Genomic DNA, 24,867 nt, shown 5'->3' with positions numbered 1-24,867 from the left:
TTTACCTGTTTGGCCATAATGACCATCATTATGTTTGGATGTGTCCCACATGAAAAAAGGGGGAGGCTTGCAAGCTGAAGAACAACATTGCAACCGTGAAGCATGGGGTTAACAGCAACATGTTGTGGGGGTGCTTTCCTGCAGAAGGGACTGGTGCACTTCACAAAATAGATGGCATCACAAGGAAGGAAAACTGTGGATATTATGTGGATCTCAAGACATCAGCCAGGACGTTAAAGCTCGGTCGCAAACAGGTCTTCCAAATTGACAATGACCCCAAGTATACCTCCAAAGTCGTGGCAAAATGGCTTAAGGACAAGGTATTGGATTGGCCATCACAAAGCCCTGACCTCAATCCGATTTGTGGGCAGAACTGAAAAAGCGTGTGCGAGCAAGGAGGCCTACAAACCTGACTCAGTTACACCTGTTCTATCTGGAGAAATGGGCCAAAATTACAGCAACTTATTGTGAGAAGCTTGTGGAAGGCTACACAAAACATTTGACCCAAGTTAAACAATATAAAGCAATGCTACCAAATACTAACAAAGTGCATGTAAACTTCTGACCCACTGGGAATGTGATGAAAGAAATAAAAGTTGAAATAATTCACTGTGATCCTAACTGACCTAAGACAGGAAATGTTTTCTACGATAAAATGTCAGGAATTGTGAAAAACTGCATTTAAATGTATTTGGGTAAGGTGTATGTACACTTCTGACTTCAACTGTATAAAGCAGTGCTTTAACACACTCCACGCATTTGACATACCGATTGAGTGGCAAAGAGACTTCCTGAGGTTAGAGTCATGATGTAAGTGTGGGTTATCTTTTGAACTATAGGTGGCACTGTCTTCAAACTGCTTAAGTATCATCAGCACATTATGTCGATGATGCATACCAATTTTCTATGAAATCTGACAATGTATTTAAAATCTTTTTTTTTTTTTTTTTATTAATTTCAATATGGTGGAGAGACAATTATGGAGTGAAGTACAGCCTACATTGTGAAGTACAACATTAAGACTCAGAGGTCAACAGCAGTAAAACATTTAAAACCACATTTTCTGGGCTCAAACTCACAACCGTTTGAACAACTTTCCAATGCTTTAACCACTGAGCCATATAGCTGACACAGCTTAGTAATGCCAAAGAGACTGTCCAAGCAAAGATTACAAAATGATTGCTGAGAAAATTTTATTACAGCCAAGTGGATTTGAATTCAAGCAGGTATTATGTAATGTAGTACAGCCTGCATAGTACCAATTACAACAGAAAGATTCAGGTCAACATAAGCACACTTTTTAAAACCATAATTTGCTGGAGTCTAACTCAAAACCTTTTGAGGCATAACCCAATGCTTTAACCACTGGCCCACGCAGTTAGCAGATCTCAGCAATGCCAAAGACACATTCTAAGCTGAGAGTACATAACGATAGCTTAAAATATCTTGAATGAATGCTAAGTGGTTTTGAATTCAAGCATGAAATATTCAATGTAGTACAGCCCAAGTAGTATCAAGCTCAATATGAAGACCCAGAGGTCAACAGAAGTAAAATGTTTAAAATCATTCTTTGCTGGACTTGAACTCACAACTTTGAGAGCGATAGTCTGATGCTCTAATCACTGTGCTACTGAGCTGACACATCTCAACAATGGCAAAAATACATCCCAAGTTTAGAGTCAGCACACAAGTGTGGGTTATCTTTTGAACTATAGGTGGTGCTGCTTTTAAACTGTTCAGGTATACTCAGCACATGATTTTGATGATGCATACCTATTTTCTATTAAAACCGACAATGTATTTAAAATATTTACCACTTTTTAACAAAATTCAATATGGTGGAGAGGCAGTATTGCCGATTTGGGAAACCTTGATATTGCTGAAATCATCATGACCCACAGAATCCATAGACACTAATCACATGATTTTGGGACATATGGTTCAAAAGTTACAGACAAAAAAATGCTTTTGACCCATAGGTTTCTGCCGCAAAATTCTGCATGTGACCCCAGACCATGGTCCTCACGAAGCATACCAAGTTCTCTTACGAGAGGTTCTCTCGTATTGCGTAAGCTAGCTTACGCTACGGGAAAGATTCATCTTTTCTGAGATATTGAAGCCAAAAAATTATCCTTAATTTTTGTATCCATTGTCAACGTAGTGCGGCAGCTGCAGACCTTGAGCGGGCTAGCTAGCGAGCTCATAGGTTGCTCTGTGGCAACTGCTGCAGCCTATAGACGAGCTTGGGCGAACTCGCATCCAATGAGAGGCGTCCGCGTGCTCACTGCATCAAAGCCCGCCAAAATGGGCGTGACTAGAGTGCATATAAGCGTAGTTCGTAGGCTGGAACCCTGATTTTCATCTCTTCAGTGAAGCTCTTCGCATCACTGACCTGGAAGCCGCGTCGCCGTTCGAGGGGCATCAAGCAAGCGTGGACAGCGCTAGAAGAAGCCGGCCATCTCAGCCACCTTCAGCCATCCTGCGAGCTACGCCATCCGACGACGTATCCTTTTATTCAGCAAGCTAGTTCTCACGAACTATTCACAAAAGAGTACGAGCGTCTTTTTCAAGATGCCTCGCTCCACTTGCGCCTCATGTCGCTCCCTTCTCAGCACAGGAGACTGCCACATCATCTGCGCTCTCTGCCTGGGACTGGGGCACGCAGAGCTCGCCCTCACTGAGGGCGGATGCGATTTCTGCGAGGAAAGCGCTCAAAGCAGAAACCGCCGCGCCGCCTTACCTTCAGCCGCGCAGGAAGAAGCGCCGCTCACAAAGGCTGCCGGAAACTGTGGTTGAAGCGACTGCCTCGCCGGAGCCTCTCCCTCGAGCATCGTTTTCACCCTCCCTGCCCCCCCGGGATGCGCAGTTGCTGCCGAGCGACCGCACTGCTGCCATCTCGGATGACGAGGCGGAGGATAAGGGCCGCTGTTCCATCATGGCTTCGGACAGCGAGGAGTGGTCAGGCTCCCAAGCCTCCTCCTCGGCTCAGGAATCCAGCAGGACCCGCCCGAGTCGGAGGGGAGTTAACACGCCTCCTCACACAGGCCGTCGACCGCCTCGGGCTCGAGTGGTCACCGCCCCCTGAGCAGGCACCCAACAGACTCGATGGCTGCTTTCTTCAAAGCCATCGCCGCTCTACACCCGCGGCCTGGGCCGCTCCCTTCCTGCCGGAATTACATACGGAGCTTGCAAAGTCGTGAAACGCTCCTTTTTCAGCCAGGACCCGTTCCCACGTCTCCACCTCTCTCACGTCGGTGGACAGCGCCACTGAGAGAGGCTACTCCTCCATCCCCCCGGTCGAGGACTCGGTAGCAGCACACCTTTGTCCGCCCTCCGCGAGATGGCGTTCCAAGCCTGTGCTCCCGTCTAAGGCCTGCAGAGCGACTTCCGCCTATGTTGGCCGCGCCTATTCCGCCGCCGGCCAAGCCGCATCTGCTCTGCACTCAATGGCCGTTTTACAGATCCTACAAGCAGACCTTCTTCGGGAGTGGGATGAGAAAGGCAGGCACCCAGAGGCTGTTACTGATCTACTGGCGCGACAGACCTCGCCCTTCAGGCTACCAAAGCTGTAGCCCAAGCTCTAGGGAAGTGCATGGCCTCGCTGACTGTGACCAAGAGACACTTATGGCTAACACTAGCCGACATGGGAGAAGCAGAGCGCTCCACGTTCCTCAACGCACCGCTCTCTCCGACCGGTCTCTTTGGCTCCGCGGTGAGTGGCATTGTTGACCGCTTCTCAGAAGTCCAGAAAGCCACCCAAGCCATGAACCTCTTCCTGCCGCGTCGCGCTAGCTCCTCTGCAGGCCGCTCACGTGATCAGCCTCCTGCACGAGCCTCTTCACAGCGCCCAGTTCAACAAACTCAGACTTCTCAGCGTCGACAGGGCGGCCGCCCTCGATCGCGCTCAGACAGCCGCCGCAGACCGCCGCCCCAGCGGGCCTCGATTTAAGGTAACGCTGAAACCAGAGCAACCGAAGTCTTCCTAACTTTGTTGAACAAACGACGGCTCAGTCCGCCGCGGCCGGACCACCGTCGAAGCTTTGCCCCTGTCAGTCCCCTTCTCTCAGGCTACTACAGTGGTGAATTTAGCAGCCAACAAGCCGGTGACACTGCCCGCTTGCCTGCACTCAAACGCCGTTTTCACGGCGACCCAAATAAATTTGTAAAGAGCAAACATGTCTTATGTGTAGAAAAAGTGCCCACAACCCAGTGTTCACCCCTACACACAAGCATAACACATCCCGTGCCCCTATCAGAGCACGCTCTCATAAAGCTGATTACTGAACCGCTCGAGCGTCAGAGTCAATGAAGGCGCCCACAAATGCGTGTGCGCGCCCATTCTCTGCCCGCTCTGTCACACGACCAGCCCTATGTGTAGAAAATGTGCCCACAATCCAGTGTTCACTTCTGCACACAAGCACTGCATGTCTCGTGTCCCCACCAAAGCACGCTCACATAAAGCGGTTACGAACCGCTCGAGCGTCAGAGTCAATGAAGGCGCCCACAAATGCGTCGTGCGCCCATTCTCTGCCCGCTCTGTTACACGGCCAGCAACCATTCCTCTGTGTGTAAGTCCCGTGCCCATGACTATGCTTGCGCATCACGTAACAGATGTGACTCTTTCCCCATTCATTCCAATCGGAAGTCACTCACAAAACAGCCTGTTCATGCTGTCTGCGAGCAATCATGCATGAACACACTAAACGCGCTCACACATTTTGTTCAGCTCTGTGTGCGGCAATCAGAGCGAATTGGCCATTCACCCTCTAGCGTTACGCTTCAAAGCGTGGGAAGCTATTCCAGGGATATCCAAGTGGGTGTTAAGCACAATACAACAGGGCTATTTGCTACAGTTCGATCGCCGCCCCTCGCTTCAGAGCTGGCTCGAAACCACTGTGAACACGGAAGCAGCGTGCATGCTTCGTTCAGAAATAGCAAGCCTTCTGTGCAAAAGGGCCATAGAAAAAGTGCCACCCTCTCTGAGCGAGTCGGGGCTTTACAGCCGTTATTTTCTTGTTCCCAAGAAAGACGGCGGCCTCAGACCCATATTAGATCTCAGGGTTTTGAACAAGGTGCTTGCAAAAGACCGTTCAAAATGCTTACAATCAGGAAACTCCTCGCGCATGTGCGCCAGGGGACTGGTTTATTTCTCTCGATCTGAAAGATGCATACTTTCAGATTCAGATAAATCCCGTCACAGGCCATTCTTGAGATTCAGCCTGACGGCCAGGTTTATCAATACACCGTCCTTCCGTTCGGCCTGTCTTTAGCACCCCGTACTTTCACGAAGTGCATGGATGCGGCGCTCGCACCCCTGCGGAGTCAGGGTTTGCGAATTCTGAACTATTTGGATGACTGGCTGATTATGGCTCAGTCACATATGGAGCTTCTGTCTCACAGAGCGGTTCTCCTCAGCCATCTGAACAGTTTGGGTCTTGCAGTCAATTGGACCAAGAGCTCACTACAGCCCAGTCAGACCATTTCCTTCCTGGGAATAGAACTAGACTCCATGGCAATGACGGCTCGCTTATCTACACAGCGCGCACGCCGTGTTCAGCGACTAGCCGCATCTTTTCAGATGAACAGCCTCACGCCTCTGAAGAAATTCCAGAGAGTGCTAGGTTACATGGCCTCAGCCGCAGCAGTACTTCAGCTGGGTTTACTGCACATCGCCCGCTTCAGCATTGGCTAAACACCCGCGCATCTCGCCGGGCTTGGGCCTCAGGCCGCCAGCCCATCAAGGTGACTCAGACCTGTATATCAGCTCTGCAGCCCTGGACAGTGGCCGAATGGTATCAGCGGGGAGTGACAATGGGAGCTGTATCTCGCCGAAAAGTCATCTCGACAGACGCGTCCAACACGGGTTGGGGCGCGGTCTGCGAGGGCTCTCCGGTTTTCGGCCTATGGTCAGTTCAGGAAAAGCTCCTTCACATAAATTGTCTGGAAATGATAGCGGTCGAGTACGCGCTCGTGCGCTTTCTCCCGGTCATTCAGGGTCACCACGTCCTGGTCCGTTCGGACCTTTTGCGTCCAAAGAGAACTCTCACTTCCCAGTATTTTTCTCGAAAAGCGAGGACGCGCTGGCCCAGGACTGGCCCAGACGCCCGCTTTACGCCTTCCCTCCCGTCTCGCTACTGCCACAGGTAATGCAGAGGATCAGGGAAACGCGTCACTCGGTGCTCCTCATAGCCCCGCGTTGGGAGAATCAGACATGGTTCCCGGAGCTTACGCAGCTGTCACTGACAGCGCCGTGGCCCATCCCAGTGAGAGCAGATCTCCTCTCTCAAGCTCGCGGCACAATCTGGCATCCCCACCCAGAGCGCTGGGCGCTGCACGCGTGGGTGATCAACGACTACCCGTCGCTCTGCCAGAAATAGTAATAAACACCATCATACACGCTAGAGTCCCTTCCACGAGAAGACTCTATGCGTCAAAATGGTCTGTGTTCTCAAAATGGTGCACCGACAGAGACCTGGATCCGCGGACATGTGGGGTGTTGTCGCTGCTCGTATTTCTACAAGAGCTGCTGGATAAGGGCAGATCCCCATCCACGCTCAAAGTGTATGTGGCGGCCGTTGCGGCGTTCACTGAACCCCTGCACGGCCAGTCATGGGGTAAAAACGAGCTGGTCATCCGCTTCCTCAGGGAGCTAGAAGGATGAACCCCGCGCCCCCATCGGTTCCTATCTGGGATCTTTCTATAGTTCTCGAAACTATGAAAGCCCCCTTTCGAACCACTTCAATCCGTGGATTTGAAATACCTTTCACTCAAAACCGCTTTTCTGACTGCCCTGTCATCAGTCAAACGTGTGGGAGACCTTCACGCGCTGTCTGTCAGCGCTGCGTGTCTTGAGTTTGGACCAAGTGACTCCAAGGTCATTTTAAAGCCTAGACACGGCTATGTTCCCAAGGTGATCGGTACTCCTTTCAGAGCACAGGTCATTTCCCTATCGGCGCTGCCAGCACCCGATAGCGACTCGACGCCAATCTCCTTTGCCCGGTCAGAGCACTGAGATTGTATACTGCGCGCTCCGCTGCTTTCAGACGCTCCGAGCAGCTTTTCGTTTCGCTCGAGGGCGCACCAAAGGTCTGCCGCCTCGAAACAGACACTATCTAGATGGATAGTGGACGCTATTGCTGCTGCATACGCGTCAAAAGACCTGCCATGCCCGTTGGGCATTAGGGCTCACTCCACTAGAGGCATGGCATCCTCGTGGGCATGGTCCAGCGGGATTTCCATTCACGACATATGTGTGGCAGCGGGATGGACTTCCCCTCCACCTTTGTCAGATTTTACAATATGGAAGTGCCCGCTCTGCAGGCAAAACTACTAGCGGTTTAATACGCTACAGCTCCCCTGGTGAGCTGCACTGATGGGACACATTCCACACAGACCGGCACCGCCGCTCTGTCGTTCCCTTCCCACTATGTGCTTATGTATTACACAATCAATGACCCGCATTCTTGCCGGCCAAATATTATTTCCCCACTCATAAGGGCTCCCCGGGTCCCCCTTAATTCCCTGGGGCTCATACAGTGGATGCTTGGCACGCAGGCGTTGACAATGGGTTCCCGTGAGCGTAAGCTAGCTTACGCATACTGAGAGAACCTCTCGTAAGAGAACGTATCGGTTACCTAACGTAACCTCGGTTCTCTCTAGATGAGGGAACGAGTATTGCGTAGCCGGCCGTGCTCGCGCCACGCAGCGACTTTTCGCTTCAGTCAATGAAAACCAGGGTTCCAGCCTACGAACTACGCTTATATGCACTCTAGTCACGCCCATTTTGGCGGGCTTTGATGCAGTGAGCGCCGGACGCCTCTCATTGGATGCGAGTTCGCCCAAGCTCATCTATAGGCTGCAGCAGTTGCCACAGAGCAACCTATGAGCTCGCTAGCTAGCCCGCTCAAGGTCTGCAGCTGCCGCACTGCGTTGACTATGGATACAAAAATTAAGGATAATTTTTTGGCTTCAATATCTCAGAAAAGATGAATCTTTCCCGTAGCGTAAGCTAGCTTACGCAATACTCGTTCCCTCATCTAGAGAGAACCGAGGTTACGTTAGGTAACCGATACGTTTCGTATGCTTCAAAATCAGCCTCAAATCCATTTTCACATCAAACTTGTTAACTTTGTGATGCTTTAACTTTTAAACAAAAGCGAAAATCAAAATTCTGAACAGTCATTTCTGTGCAGCTCGGTCTGGAGATTATTTTGAGCCATTGTTTGAAAAACTCAGACCACATTTGAAGGGTGTGAAAGATGAAAGCTACTGTAACGGGTGGAGTTATAATGTATGGGAATTATCTGAAATATTAAGAGGAGAGTAATCAGACATACAAATATTTTGTTTGTAGGACAAACAGTTCAAAAGATACACAGAAAAGAAAAGAAAATTTTTGGACTGGTGGTGGCGATATGGAGTTTGTCCTAGAGGTCCCAAATTTGCTATAGGGACTATTCATGATCACCCCTATCAGTGAGCCAACTTTCATCATTTTCCTGCGAACGGTTCTATGGGCTGCCATACATTTCCACTGGGAGGAAGAAGCAGCAGCAGCAGAATAATAATAATAATAATAATAATAATATTAATACTAATGGATACAATAGGGGCTTCGCACTAGGAGTGTAAATCAGTATTCCAATATAATGTGCCTATTTTAAGCAATCAATAAAAACGAACGTTTGCCCTCAAATGCAACTAAAATGTAATTTGAATATTTTATTGAGCTCTCTGAAAAGTGCTAATTTAGTTTCATCCACAACAAAATATAGGTACTTCAGATGTTGAAAAAAATGATACAGATAATAATATTAAAAATGATTCACACACAAGAGATCAATTGTTTGATTACATCTTATTTTTCAGTTTAATCCTATTCAAAGTACTTACCTAACCATGACTTGTTTCCAATAATCTGTGCTATCTGTTGTTTTCTTGGCTATAACTTCCAGAGTTGTAATGAAAAATTCTGTTACAGTTAACGGGGATCATGTTTAGTAAGGGTGTTTATGTGTACTGTGTAAAGTCTTATAACTGATGCTTAAGCTGAGCAGGTGCTTCTCTTTCCCTCGTTAGTGCTGTTCAGAATGTCGGCGTTGTCATGATGTTGTCAGATGTTTCAAATTACGGTTAAACTTCTCCATGGTACATTTAAATAGCAAATTCTCATGTAAAATTAAAACAGGTTGCATGCGCAATGATATCGATGGAAGCCCGAATTAATCGTGCATGCGAGCAGTTCTGCGTTTGTCAAGAGAGTTTGCATTTTAAGGAGCACTCGGTTGACATGTATGCACTGATCCTGTCACTGGAGCTCGCGTTTCACGGGAAGCCCGGTTAATGCACGCAAATATAGCAGAGCTTCAGAGACCCCACACACATCCTTGTCCCACAGGAAAAGCATATTTAGCCCTCATAAACTTAAATACATATAATAAGGTTGCTTCATCGTGGAAATGCTTACAGACGAGGCTGACATGAGAGTATTAAAATTAAGGCACATCTTAAAAACAAATTCTATATCGATATTTACACACTGTATCGATAACATTGGTTATTGGATCAATGTATCGATCCAGATTGATGAATCGTTACACCCCTACTATGCACCTTTGGTGCTTGACCCCTAAAAATCAAACAAATCCAAGTCAAACAAAACAACAACAGACACTAAAATCAAACAAAATAAACACAAACAACAAACAAATCCAAAATCAAACAAAACGAAAAAATTTTTATAAAAATAAACCTGAAAAATCAAACAAATCCAAGTCATACAAAACACAACACAAAAAACAAAAAAACTAAAACAAAACCAAAAATCAAACAAAACATGTGCACCATTTTCATCTGAGTTACAATCTTTAACACTCATAGACACTGAAACTCTGGCTACAATAATGACGTATGTTGACAGGCACCAATAATAGAAAGCAAAAGAACAGAAGCAGCATCCATCAACTCAACACTTCTTTAATGATGGAAAAAATACAGACTAAGCAGTCACGTTAAAGCACAACTTGAGAAATGTCACAAAAACCTTTGGCACAAAGGTTTAAAACAGTCCAGAATATTATAAACCCCTAAGTTTAAAAATCAACACCTTGTCAGGAATAAGGGGTTTGGCCAGCATGAAATATCTTCGCGTGTTTAATTTATGAGTGCAAAGCTCCCGCGTAAGTGACACCCTCACGATAGACGGACCTGCTGCATCTACTATTAATGGCAAGTTAACTTGTTACATACTGTGTTGCAGCTTAGATTTACATGCACATAAATAAAATGTGCTGTGCAAATCAGAATCTGGTGACACGGCAGAAGGTTGGAGAAAGCTCATGTCACACTTTGAACTCTTGACTGGACACAGAGTATCTGAAGAGACACGTAGGCAAATATCAAAATGGGGAAAAAAAAGACTAGAACATTTTTCAGCAATTGTCAGGTATCGCAGACAGGTAGGTGAGAAACAGAGCATATTAGCATCTGCCAGCAGGAGATCATTAATCCCTTGACCGTCAGGACTCACTGCTGAGTTAAAGGTTCTAGCACCTGGAAAAGTATATCAAAAGTGTAAAAAAAAATCGTTCTGTTGCCGGGAAGGCTATTTTGTTCTAGTCAAGTGAGCTTCTTTTTCTACTGAAGAATGGCGAGCAGGGCGTGGCCGAGAGGTAAGGATGGACACCTGGGGGGAAAATGAGCTCAATCAGCCAGGAGAGAGAGATAAAGAGGAGCCTGAGCCACAGTTGGAGAGGGAGACGCACAGAGCTGTATGTGTGTCTGTGTTAACGGGACTGCTGAAAGGCAAAACTTTATGTATTTATTTACTGTGCTGATAAGCAGACTGTGTATGTTACACTGAAAAGTGTTGTCATTAAAAAGACTCAAGTTGGATTGTTCCCCCGGCTCCCGCTTCCTCCTTCAGAGTGTTAAAGAACCTTGTCACAGTCAAGCTGATCTGAATGTTTTCATCAGTGATCGCACTCACAAGCCACATATCATCACATATGCAGATTGTAATCCATATTGATTCGGTCATTAATCGCTTTTCCACTAAAATGACTAAGGAAATCAGAAAGTCTTTTTTTATGGAAAGTAATTTCTTTACTCACTGAAAGCTGCATATGGACATGCGTGTTTTACGGCAAGCCTTGAGGGGATAAATAAACAATCGGGCACATTCACAAGGTAAAATGACACCATGAATCACAGCCTAAATCACTCAACTACAATTGTTAATGTTCATGCAGTTCTCCTGTTGTTATTTCTAGTTGTTTGGAGACTGCAAGTGTGTCGCCGGCTTAACAAGATCATCCCATACTAAATGGAAAGAGCATGCAGTGGAATCTCAAATGAAAAAAGTTCATAAGTTAATTGAAAGGCTGAAATCACATTTACGTATACGACTTGAAATAGTGCAGTGTTCATCCTCTAGTTTGATCCGGTTAACCTGTTTTAGTCATTAAAATTACTACTATCAAATTCAATAATAAAATGTATTCAATTATAAAATTAAAAGTAATGAAAATGACATTTATTATAAGGACAGTGTGAAAGTTTGTTGTTTATTGCAGTTAATCTGCTTTAGTAACTTAAAAATTAAATTAACATTAGTTAAATACATTAGTAAACATTAACCAACAATAAACAATACTTTTACAGCACTTACTAATCTTAGATAATGTTAATTTGTCAGCATTAATTAACACGTATATCATCTAACATAAAACATAAAAACAACTTTGTTGCTTTTAAAGAATCTTGATCTTTATCCACTGATGAAGATTTTATAAACTTTGTGGAACCATTAGAACTCCCTAAACTGACGACTGAGCAAAAATATTCTCTTGATTCAGAGATAACCTTGGAGGAGGTAATTAAGGTAATTAAGGTCTTGCCTACAGGCAAGGCTCTGGGGCCAGATGGCATTGCCAATACATTTTTTAAAATCTTATGCTACAGAATTGGCTCCACTTTTGTTAGAAGTTTATATTGAATCATTAAAGAATGGAAAGCTTCCGCCAACCATGACAAAAGCCCGGATAAGTCTGATTCTTAAAAAGGACAAAGATCCAAGTGAGTGTAAGAGTTACCATCCAACTTCCCTGATCCAGCTAGATGTAAAAATATAGTAATACATTTTGGCTAACCAATTAAGTAAAGTTATGACATCTCTTATACATATAGATCAGGTGGGGTTTATTCAGGGCCACAGCTCTTCTGATAACATTAGGCGTTTCATCAATATCACGTGGTCAGTGGTGAAGGATCAGACTCGATCTCACTTGACGTCGAAAAGGCGTTTAATATGGTAGAATGGGATTATCTTTTTAAGATTTTGGAAATATACAGATTCGGAAATACTTTTATTGGATGGATTAAGTTACTTTACTGACAACCGATAGCAGCGGTACAAACAAATTGACTAATTTCAGATTATTTTACCCTGGATAGGTGCACCCGGCAGGGTCGCCCTCTTTCCCCATTATTGTTCTGTCTTGCCCTGGAACCATTAGCAGCCGCAATAAGAAATTAAGATGATTTTACATGGGAGATGGCAGGAGTTATGGCGCATAAGCGTTTGCTTCACATTTTATTATTTGTCTTCAACCCCACTAGATCTATGCCTTACCTCCACAGAATTATTCATTCCTTTTCTAAGTTCTCAGGATACAGAGTCAATTGGTCTAAATCTGAAGCTTTGGCTCTGAGCTAGGTTTTCGAGCGATGTGGCAGGTGGGCTTCATTACATTTATCTATGATTGGGAAGGTTAATGTTATTAAAGGGCACCTATTATGCCCCTTTTCACAAGATGTAATTTAAATCTTTGGTGTCCCCAGAATGTGTCTGTGAAATTTCAGCTCAAAATACCCCACAGATCATTTATTATACCATGTTGAAAATGCCAACTTTTGGGTGGGAATAAAAACGAGCCGTTTTTGTGTGTCTTTAAATGCAAATGAGTTGGTGCTCACCGCCCCATATCCAGAATAGGGTGGAGTTTTGACATCTCTGCTTCGGATAACTAGACATCATAAGCAATATGACTGACAGCCCTATATGTTTGAACCGGAGTCAGACACTGATGAGGGAGAGACTCCGTCAGAAGTAACAACTTTGAGAATGAACCAGGAAGTTTCCGAATGGTTATTTTTATAAATGTATTTATTTGTTATAGAGATTTTTCAGCAGTTTTGCAATGATGGATGAGCAACACACACACACACACACACACACACACACACACACACACACACACAGACAAATACTGTTACAACGTTTGCTAGGCGCTATAACGAAACAACACAAACAAACAAGTCCTTCGGCAGAGTCCGTCAATAGTCGTGGGCAGGTCCTGTACAAAGTGACATCACTTTGTACAGAATCTGCAAACAGCTTGTTTGGAGACTGGGTGGAGATTTGTATCATTAAAGGGTGGTTGTGTACACACACACTACCAACACACATTTATGTTCAAACACCATGTAAAAGTGATATTTGCATAATAGGTCCCCTTTAAAATGAATTGTACTACCTGCTACAGTCTCTCCCTGTAGATGTCCCGACCTCTTATTCAGATTCAGATGTTTGTATTGAACAGGAAGTTCATGCCCCTATTTCACCATTGTAAAGCCTTTCTATCAAACTAATCGGAGAAGTTAGAAATTACACCACGTAATCTAACATTTGCACTCAGTATGGACAAAAGTGTCCAGAGAGTTTAATTCAGACATTAATTTAAATGTTGCCTCGAGCATATGATGAACTCCAAATTATGTATTAATAAGTCCCCTTTCTGGTGGTCAGAGTGGATTGTAAGGGGGGTTTCTACACTCAGTGACCTGTATGAGAGTGGAGTTTTGATCCTTTGAAAACATTTTGGGATTCCCAGACCTCAGTTCTATAGGTATTTACATCTGAACCACCTGCTCTGTACTGTTTTTGGGAGCAGTTTACACCCCCCTAAAGCGACAAATAGAGGTCATGAGGCATCAGTGTATTACTCCCTGCTAATTCTGGGGGACGGAGCTTAAACTTCTATTTTAGATTATGGGAGAAAGATTTAAACTTGGTATTGGAGGAGGGAGTGTGGACTAGGATTCTAAAAAACATCAAGTCTGCATCTAGAAATACAAGGGCACCTTATGCAATTCAAGATTTTACATTGATTATACTGGACCCCCTCTAGATTGTATAGGCTTGGTCTCAAAGACACACCCACCTGCTGGTGAAGGCAATCAGAAGAGTGGGACACCACCCATGTCTTTTGGGAGTGTGTTAAATCCAAGAATTTTGGTTGAAGATTCAGAGTTTTATGTGTGAGGCACTGGGCACTCAAATTTTATTTTGCACCAGACTCGGTCATCAATATAGAGAATAAGCACATAAAAAATTGCAATAATAAAATGTATTAAATGACAAAGTTTAAATGAAAGAAAGATTGATTTATTAATATGCCCAGCTACAACTTTTTCCTTGTAGTTTAGAGTGTATTTGTTGTCTATTGGTTAATCGGCTTCGATTATGAAAAAGATTACGATCACACTTTACAATAAGGTTGTATATGTTAACATAAACTACATTATTTACTTGAATTAACAATAATTATTAATCTTGGTTAATGTTAATTTCAATATATACACCAATAATTGTTTTTTTATTAAAAGTCGCATATGCTAACACAAGTTAACTACATTAGTTAACGTGAACTAATAATGAACAGTGTTTTTGCAGCACTTAATTTAACAATTAAAATGTAAATAATTTTAACTTTAGTTAATGCATTAAGAACTTACATAAACTAACCATGAAAAATACATTTACTAATGTAGCAAATGCCAGCTTATTGTAAAGTGGTATCAAAATTACATATCTATAAATATATATATATATATATATATATATATATATATATATATATATATATATATATATATATATATATATATATATATATATCTCTGACCTACCAACACTGGATTGCTGTGTGGGGTGTGGTTTGAATGTGTGAGGAGGAGTTTCTGGTGCAGAATAGGGAGCAGCAGTACAGGTCAGTAATAGTATACTGAAGATGAATAATACTAAGAAATGTATTCGGATGGTCCCTTACCACATCCTTCACAGTTTTTAAGTTATTAATAATAAAAAGTATATATCCTTTCTTATTTGCTGAGAACTTTCCTGACCCAGAACTTTATTTTATATATACATTTATTTAAATTATACATTTTTTCACCTGTACTTCTTGTATTTATGACTCAGTGATAGTTTTCATACATTGCTGGATCGGTGTAATTTTGTACACCTCACAGAACATTTATATTGAACCTTCTGTTTTTTAATAAAAAAATTATAAATCAGTAGTTTTAGATTTATGTGTGGACTTTTCAGACGGTCCCTTAACACATCCTTTAACAGTATTAGCACGTTTCAGCACAATGTGTGGACTTTTCGGAAAGATCGCATCCCGTATTGATTTGAAAGGGGACACATCTTTTCATATTTAAATACGGGACTATCCCGTATTTTATGTGACAGGTGGCAACCCTACCTACAGGTCTAATACATTCTCAAGAGCAAAGTGTGGATGCAGAAAATCATGAGTTTATCAGGGGAAATTGTAAATTGGGAGTATAGCGGGAGAAGAGGTGGAAAAACGGGAGAAACCTGTTCACATTGAGAGTGTTGGCAAGTATGAGATATATATATAGATATATATATATATATATATATATATATATATATATATATATATATATATATATATATATACACACACACACACACACACACACACACACACAAATATAAAAATTACATAGTTTTTATTACAAGAGATTGTAGTGAGTCAGCGATACCTTTGCTTAGTTGAGTGCCAAAATTAGCTGTCTGTTACTCTATAGTAAGTTTAGAGTACACATTTTTTGTAGGCTATTAATTTAGCAGATGCATTTTTTCAAAATGACTTATTAATGAGGAATAATATAACAAAATCAATTTATCCAAGTATTACAATTACATACACTAATACAAATTTGACTGAAAACTACTATTCAAATTTGTAAAAACAATTATTTAAATTACTGTCATGAATGATTAATGAGGCAGACGAGGAGATTCGGATCCAAACGCAGTTTTGAGCTTTATTGAACCAAAACACCAAATGAACAACCCACGATGGGGAAAAGAAACATAAACTAAATAAGCTGACCAAGGTGGACACGAACAGGGCACTAGGGAGAGAAGCACACGCCAGGACAACATCAAACAACGATCGACGAAGACTGAACAAAGAAACAGGGTATAAATACATAAACAAGGGAAAAAGGGGCCAATGAACGAACAGAACTCAAACAAGATAATAAGGTGATTAACAGAAGCAAACGGCAAACTAATGAGGGCAGGTGAAAACAATGACAGGGAACACGAACGCTAACAGAGGACTATGGAGTTACATAAGGGACTAAAGTGAAAACTAAGAAGTGCAAAAGTGACAAGATGGAAAACAAGAGGGCAACAGTGAAACAAGACAGGGTAACCATAACAGAGCCCCTCTAAAGGATCGGCTTCCAGACGATCCTAACAACAAATAACAAAAGACAAAAACCCACAAGAACAACATGAGGGCACCAGGGGCAAACAGACAGTACAAGTGGGCACATGGGCAGACAGGCAGACCAGGGGGCACACTGGGCTGGCAGGAAGTCCGGGGGGCACAGAGGGCAAGACAGGCAGGTCTGGGAGGTGCCAGGGGCAGATAGGAAGTCCGGGGGGGAAATGAGACAGTCCACGAGGGCACGAATGAAGGTGAGACAGTCCACGGGGGCACAAGTGGAGATGAGGGTTAGGGGGCCAGGGAGGTATCGACCGGGCAGGGACAGGTTTTGATGGTCTGGGAGCTGGCCACCGGGCAAGGACAGGTTTGGGGAACCTGGGAGGAGGCCACTGGATGGGGACTGGGTCAGGAGGCCAGGAGGGAGGACTCAGGACGGGAACAGAGTCAGGAGGCCTGGGTGGAGGCCACAGGACAGGGACTGGATCAGGGGGCCTGGGGAGAGGCCACGGGACTGGGGCTGGGTCAGGAGGTCTGGGGAGAAGCCACAGGACAGGGACTGGGTCAGGGGGCCTGGGAAGAGGCCACAGGACGGGAACAGGGTCAGAAGCCCCGGGAGGAGGCCACAGGATAGAGGCCGGCTTTGGTGGCCTGGGAGGTGGTCGTGGGCCAAGGGCCGGTTCAGGGGACCTGGGAGATGACCACAGGACAGAGGCCGGTTTTGGTGGCCTAGGAGATGGAGTGGCCACAGGGGAGGCCGGCGGAGCCGCGTGAGGCGGAGCCAAGGAGGACCTCTGAGGCGGAGCCGAGGGAGGTGATGGCACAGAAGACCCAGAAGGCGGAGCTGAGGGAGGCTCAGGAGGTGGAACCGAAGGAGGCTCAGGAGGCGGAGCCGGGGTAGGCGGCGCCGTGGGAGGCTCTAGGAGCGGAGACCAGGAAGACTCTGGAGTCTCTGGGGGCAGAGACGTAGGAGGCTCTGAGGGTGGAGCCGTCGAAGGCTTGAGTGGCTTGAGAGGCGGTACCGGAGGAGGCTCGGGAGGCGGAGCCATAGGAGGCTCGGGAGGCTCTGAGGGCGGAGCCGTCGAAGGCTTGAGTGGCTCGAGCGGCGGAGCCGTAGGAGGCTCGGGAGCCTCGGAGGGCGGTGCCGTCGAAGGCTTGAGTGGCTCGAGAGGCGGAGCCGTGGGAGGCTCGGGAGGCTCTGAGGGCGGAGCCGTCAAAGGCTTGAGTGTCTCGAGAGGCGGAGCCGTGGGAGGCTCGGGAGGCTCTGAGGGCGGAGCCGTCGAAGGCTTGAGTGGATCGAGAGGCGGAGCCGGAGGAGTCTCGGGAGGCGGAGTCATAGGAGGCTCGGGAGGCTCTGAGGGCGGAGCCGTCGAAGGCTTGAGTGGCTCGAGAGGCGGAGCCGTAGGAGGCTCAAGAGGCTCTGGGGGCGGAGCCGTCAAAGGCTTGAGTGGATCGAGAGGCGGAGCAATAGGAGGCTCTGGAGACGGAGCCGTAGGAGGCTCTGGGGGCGGAGCCGCAGGAGGCTCTGGGGGCGGAGCCGCAGGAGGCTCCGTAGGCGGAGCTGCAGGAGGCTCGAGAGGCTCTGGGGGCGGAGCCGTGAGGGAGGCTCAGAGAGGCTCTGGAGGCTGAGAGGTTCGGAGGCGAGCCCTGGAGGCTCGAGAGGCGGAGCCCTGGAAGGCTCGAGAGGCGGAGCCCTGGCAGGCTCGAGAGGCTTGAGGGGCGGAGCCCTGGAAGGCTTGAGAGGCGGAGCTCTGGGAAGATCAGGGGCGGAGCTCTGGAAAGCTTGGGAGGCTTGAGAGACGGAGCCCTGGAAGACTCGAGACTTGAGGGGCGGAGCCCTGGAAGACTCGAGAGATTTGAGAGGCGGAGCCCTGGAAGGCTCGAGGGGCTTGAGGGGCGGAGCCCTGGTAGGCTCGAGAGGGTTGAGAGGCGGAGCCCTGGTAGGCTCGAGAGGCTTGAGAGGCGGAGCTCTGGGAAGCTCGGAGGGCGGAGCTCTGTAAAGCTTGGGAGGCTTGAGAGGCGGAGCCCTGGAAGGCTCGAGGGGCTTGAGGGGCGGAGCCCTGGTAGGCTCGAGAGGCTTGAGAGGCGGAGCCCTAGAAGGCCCGAGAGGCTTGAGAGGCGGAGCTCTGGGAAGGTCGGAGGGCGGAGCTCTGGAAAGCTCGGGAAACTCGGACGGCGGAGCTCTGGAAAGCTCGGGAAACTCGGACGGCGGAGCTCTGGAAAGCTCGGGAAACTCGGAAGGCGGAGCTCTGGAAAGCTCGGAAAACTCGGATGGTGGAGCTCTGGAAAGCTCGGGAAACTCGGAGGGCGGAGCTTCGGAAAGCTCGTTAAACTCGGATGGCGGAGCTCTGGAAAGCTCGGGAAACTCAGAAGGCGGAGCTCTGGGAAGCTCGGGAGGAGGAGCCCTGGAAGACTCGAGAGGTGCTGGCTCTTGGACGATCGAGGCTTCTGGTGCTGGCTCTTGGACGGTCATGGCTACTGGCACTGGCTCTTGGACGGTCATGGCTACTGGCACTGGCTCTGGACGGTCATGGCTACTGGCACTGGCTCGTGGACGGTCATGGCTACTGGCACTGGCTCGTGGACGGTCATGGCTACTGGCACTGGCTCTTGGATGGTCATGGCTTTAGGCACTGGCTCTTGGACGGTCACGGCTACTGGCACTGGCTCTTGGACGGTCACGGCTACTGGCACTGGCTCTTGGACGGTCATGGCTTTAGGCACTGGCTCTTGGACAGTCACGGCTACTGGCTCTGGGACGGTCGAGGCTACAGGCGCTGGCTCTTGGACGGTCGAGGCTACAGGCGCAGGCTCTGGGACGGTCGAGGCTACAGGCGCTGGCTCTGGGACGGTCGAGGCTACAGGCGCTGGCTCTGGGACGGTCGAGGCTACAGGCGCTGGCTCTGGGACGGTCGAGGCTACAGGCGCTGGCTCTGGGACGGTCGAGGCGACAGGCACTGGCTCACTGACCTCCGAGGCGACAGGCTCCGGCTGGGTCACCGTGGCATGCGCCGGCCTGGGCTCGCTGGGCGCTGAGGGCGGCGCCAAGGGGGGTTTAGGGCACGGGGCGGAGGCTGGCGGAGGCTGGAGAGCAGAGACCTTTCCCCTTCTCCTCCTCCTCCAGGCTGAGGCGACTGGCGAAGCTGGGAAGCTGTTCCTGGTCAGCGTGGCTTCAGGCTTGTTGACCGTGGCTGGCAAGGGCTCAGGTTCGCTGACCGTGGCTGGCGAGGGCACAGGCTCGCTGACCGGGACAGGCGTGGGCTCAGGGGCAGGCAGAGGGGTCTCCACTGTTGATGGGATGCTCGCTAGTAGGGTCGCCTCTATGTAGTCCAGAAGACTCCAGCCGGGCGTTGGCAGTGGCGCCCGCTCCCTCAGCGAGGGGTTCAAGTTGTCCCTGAAGAAAACCGTCAGCATTTCGTCCGGGAAGTTGGTTAGGTTCGCCAGGGGGAGGAAGTTGAGGACGTGGTCTACTATTGGGCAGTCTTCTTGTTTCAAGTTGAGCAACCGGTTGCTGGCCCAAAGAGCTGCTGGATCCATGATGTTGGTCGATCGTTCTGTCATGAATGATTAATGAGGCAGACGAGGAGATTCGGATCCAAACGCAGTTTTGAACTTTATTGAACCAAAACACCAAATGAACAACCCACGATGGGGAAAAGAAACATAAACTAAATAAGCTGACCAAGGTGGACACGAACAGGGCACTAGGGAGAGAAGCACACGCCAGGACAACATCAAACAACGATCGACGAAGACTGAACATAGAAACAGGGTATAAATACATAAACAAGGGAAAAAGGGGCCAATGAACGAACAGAACTCAAACAAGATAATAAGGTGATTAACAGAAGCAAACGGCAAACTAATGAGGGCAGGTGAAAACAATGACAGGGAACACGAACGCTAACAGAGGACTATGGAGTTACATAAGGGACTAAAGTGAAAACTAAGAAGTGCAAAAGTGACAAGATGGAAAACAAGAGGGCAACAGTGAAACAAGACAGGGTAACCATAACAATTACGATTAAAAAAAATCTATTTAATATATTAAATGGTACATTTAAAAGAGATTGGATTCAACATCATTTCTAAGTTGAGTGTGAAAGATAGTTTCACTAACTGATTGCCAAAAAACCTTATAGCATACAGTACTGTTTCTAAACATTTCAGCTCAACCAACTGATGCGTGTTGTTCTCTGCGCTCTAATGCAAAGTCATTTGTGACTTCTTACCCGGGCTGCACGGGGGCCAACGCAAACTGTCTGTCCTCCATCTGGCACGGCTTCTATAGTCCATCTTTACTCCGAACACTTTTCCAACTCACTCTTGTGCCTCTTCTCATAACTTTAACACACTCAAGCGCTTCTTCCATAAAACTGATACCAGGGAAATTCTACACCGCTGTAATCATATTTCACACAGATCCAGACCCCTTCTACTGATCAGGTGATGGGTGCAAATAAAGCCAGCAACAGATCAATGCCAGAGTGTGAAAAGACCAGAGAGAGGGAGAAAGAGAGAGAGAGCATTTGGAGACGTGGGAACATTTCTATATTTTACTCTGGGTTGCTGACGGCAGCATGAGGGGTCCTGAAGTATGCAGACAGTAGAGATATTACACACATGTGGTATATGGTTACGGGCAGTAGGGGTCAGGGGAAGAGCAGAAACGAATGCTGGATGTCCCAGTGCTGTCATATTTCACAGCTGATCACCACTCAAATGCCAACCTCACTGTTGTGTCCACTGCGTCACTAGTATATGTTTTGATCAACCCCTGCAGCTTGTGTATATAGATTTATAGCATTTAACTTTTATAATGTAATGTATTTCCGAGTGAACTTTTAAGAGGGTCGCACACCACATGCGTCCGGCGAACGACACAGCCTATTCTAAAATTCAAAACAATAGTTTTTTATGAATGTAGGAACACTGCTGCCGCCGTTCTATATCTGTCCGTGGCACCCAGCTTTGACTCAGGAGGCTGCTCAAAAATTTTATTAACGAATAACGTGCTCTGATGCATAATGCACAATAACAATAGGAATGAGTATTAAGAAAGTAAATAGGGTCTGTTTTTATTTCAGGTTGCTTTAAAGCTAAAAATTGGTTTTATCCTCCTGAGACCCAAGCATGACTCCTGTGTGAATTTGCCATTTCCCATTTTTATTTGTAAGTAGTAGCATCTAATAAACATACAAAAATTCTAGCGCATATAGTTTTCCTAAAAATGTATGTACACGGGCCCGGGTAGCTCAGCGAGTATTGACGCTGACTACAACACCTGTAGTCACGAGTTTGAATCCAGGGCGTGCTGAGTGACTCCAGCCAGGTCTCCTAAGCAACCAAATTGGCCCGGTTGCTAGGGAGGGTTGAGTCACATGGGGTAACCTCCTTGTTGTCGCGATTAGTGGTTCTCAATCTCAATGGGGCGTGTGGTAAGTGTTGTGTGGATCGCGGAGAGCAGCATGAGCCTCCACATGCTATGAGTCTCCGCGGTTTCATGCACAACGAGCCACATGATAAGATGCGGATTGACTGTCTCAGAAGCGGAGGCAACTGAGACTCATCCTCCGTCACCCGGATTGAGGTGAGTAACCGCGCCACCATGCAGACCTACCAGTAATTGGAATTGGGCATTCCAAATTGGTAGAAACGGGGACATTTTTTTTTTAGAAAAATGTACATACACATTTGTGGACAGTGGGACTAAGTTGTGAAATTTTAAATAATACCAAGCTAAAGAAAGTCAGACTTTTTTTTTTTATCATATTGTTTAGCATGTTTCCAGGAGTGTTGGTTATTCATGTTTTTGAGATGTTACAGACATTACATCAGAATTTAGCATAAATTCTTCTGAGTCAAAGTAATCGCCAGCATCATCCAATCATGTTAAAATACAATTATACATTTTAAATTCTGAATCTATGTAATGATTACTATAGTCCCATGTCTGCAAAACATGTTGAGTGGTCCAAACATCATCTGCGGCCTGAAACTGAACTGAACTGAAAAATCTAATTTAAGCACACATTGTGTTTAGCAGTGTGCTTTTTCACAATATATTTCGCTTAAATAAAAAAAAAGGCATAGCAGATGAAACTAGAGACTCCAATCTTTCAACTCAAACAGGTTTCAATTTAAAAACTTAATGTGGTTTCTTACCATATGTAGTTTTGTTGCCGTTTCTCCCAAAGACAAACTCTGCTGTGGTCAGCGCCATGCTGTTTTGTCACATGACCCTTTACTGACAGCACAGACTCTCCTGAACTGAGATCAGTCGGTTCAAAGTAATTTAAATTATGTGTTGCATATAGTGAAGCCAAAATTCAAAGTCCACGCATGTGTATACGAGGTTGCACAAGGTTATTGCGCATGTGTGCAGGTGTTCTTATCTCTCAGAATAGGCAGCTGTGAGTGCATTTGCATGCATTTTGTATATTTGTGCATCAGTTCACCTTGAGTCTGGATGATGTGAAGGATTCTGCCTGTGATCTGTCGGGTGGCATCTGTATCAGAGGCTTTGGGCCCTTCATTAAGTCTTTCCAGCTGACCCAACAACATCAGCACTCGGGAAGCACTGCGAACATAGGAAACCAAACCATCATAAAAGGCAAAGTACACCAATGTAGATATTTAACACTGTTTAGACAACATTAAATGGAAATCATTAGGAATTATCAAATGATTCCTCTGCATATGCACAATCAAGGATAAAGATAGTGTTACTGACCCTTTTTCAGTTGCCATTTTGGGTTTATTCATTTCTTGCCACATTTAATAAGAGGCCAAATGGAGTGCTGAGGGAACACAAGGTAGAAATGCAATTACATTGAAAATCAAATTTAATTTCACACACGTTTTAAAATTGGCCTCATTTAAAGCTTATTGTGGCAGGTTATTTCATCCAATCTTTTACCAAAACTATCCTCCCTGTTGAAAACTTTAGAACAATAACAGCAGCATGTATAGAGAACATATTAAGGAAACCTTAACATATAAATGTCATTGGCTGTGTCTCCAACCTAGTGAGCTCCATACCTAGACAGTATTTTGGGCATCGTATCTTACCTACCTCAACAGACTGCATTTTCGGGCATTAAAGGCTTGCGAGCTGTAAATCTAGAAGGCATTATTAGGTATCATGGCCTAACTGCTCACATAGAGAACATTTTAAGCATCAAATCCTAGTGAGGTCCCTACCTAGACTACTGTTATGTACTAGACTACCTACTGTTAGCACAGATCCGCTCTGTCATTGACATCATAGACATATTATGATTGACACATAATGAAGACAACATCAGAGCAGATTGACAACATCAGAGCAGACTGAAATACATCGGTTTACTCACATTCAAAGCATGCCGGATCTGCGGCATCTAAACTCCTAACACAGTGCTCTCTTGGCAACACACACACATAAGCCCCCTATGGTATTGTTATTTACCCTTAAAGCCCCCAGACACTCGGAAGTGAGGGCGCGTCCAAATATCGCAGAATCATAGATCTACACATCATACTACACCACAGTCTGTCGCGTAGGTGAGATAAAGATCAGCTTTTACATGCAGCTCCGCCTATTTCCGGGTTGACGTTCCTGACGTCGCAGACATGAAGTCTACAGATCTACGCCACTGACCTATAGATCAGTGATCTACGCACATTCACCAATGTTTTGGAACGCTTTTTTTTTTTTTTTTTTATAGTTTTTTACGTATGTTATTATCAGAGAGTTTCTCTATTATATAAAGATGTTTTTTTAGTCCGTTATAATTTCGATATAGGCCATTTTTCTGATTTGATTAGCATTTATGTCTACTGTTTTTATCAATGTTATTTGTCAATGTTAATCAATTTTACCTCCAAATTCTTTTTTTTATTATTTATTTATTTGTATTTATATATTTAATTAATTTACACTGTACGGTATGGGTACTGTGTTGCTTCAAAACAATAGCGGTGTACTCAGCAAATTCTTTGAAGTATTTTGAAGTGGCGTATTTAGGCTTACACTGACATTTAGTGGGCTGGATGCTGCATCATTCATCAGTATTTTTCAGTTACCAATGCCACTTTAGAAATTCTCTATGTACAGTAAAACAGAATTAATTTAATCCATGAATGAAAGTGTCCAGTAACAGGGCAGGTACGGAGATTAAGCATGTAATATTTTGCTGGTCATGCATTGCTAACATGGTTGCCCCCATGAGGCACCCCTGCTTGAGAATAAAAGAGCTTTTATAGGGTTACTAATATAACTGTTAATATAACTAATATAACTCTTCATTTCACATGAGTGGTCATGATTTTA

The 24,867-nt window shown here is 45.8% G+C and overlaps 1 protein-coding gene across 5 annotated transcripts in view; it reads right to left on the bottom strand.

The window, feature by feature from the left end:
* LOC127621310 (cytosolic carboxypeptidase 1) overlaps window positions 1–24,057 on the bottom strand; it is a 76,034-nt gene extending 51,977 nt beyond the window's left edge. For 4 of the 5 annotated variants that reach the window (XM_052094861.1, XM_052094862.1, XM_052094863.1 and 1 more), the window contains exons 1-3: window positions 23,909–24,057; window positions 23,287–23,353; window positions 23,012–23,133 (exon numbers count right to left, since the gene is read on the bottom strand). In XM_052094861.1, the coding sequence (XP_051950821.1) occupies window positions 23,012–23,133; window positions 23,287–23,330 (166 nt within the window). In that variant the 5' untranslated portion in view covers window positions 23,331–23,353; window positions 23,909–24,057. Of the gene's footprint in view, window positions 1–20,785; window positions 20,887–23,011; window positions 23,134–23,286; window positions 23,354–23,908 lie in introns of those variants that run through there. The other variant, XM_052094865.1, reaches the window with a different exon arrangement.
* Window positions 24,058–24,867: the final 810 nt, after the last annotated feature.

This window comes from Xyrauchen texanus, chromosome 27 (assembly GCF_025860055.1).
Source record: "Xyrauchen texanus isolate HMW12.3.18 chromosome 27, RBS_HiC_50CHRs, whole genome shotgun sequence".
Lineage (NCBI taxonomy): Eukaryota > Metazoa > Chordata > Actinopteri > Cypriniformes > Catostomidae > Xyrauchen > Xyrauchen texanus.
This window is presented reverse-complemented; position numbering and strand designations above follow the sequence as displayed.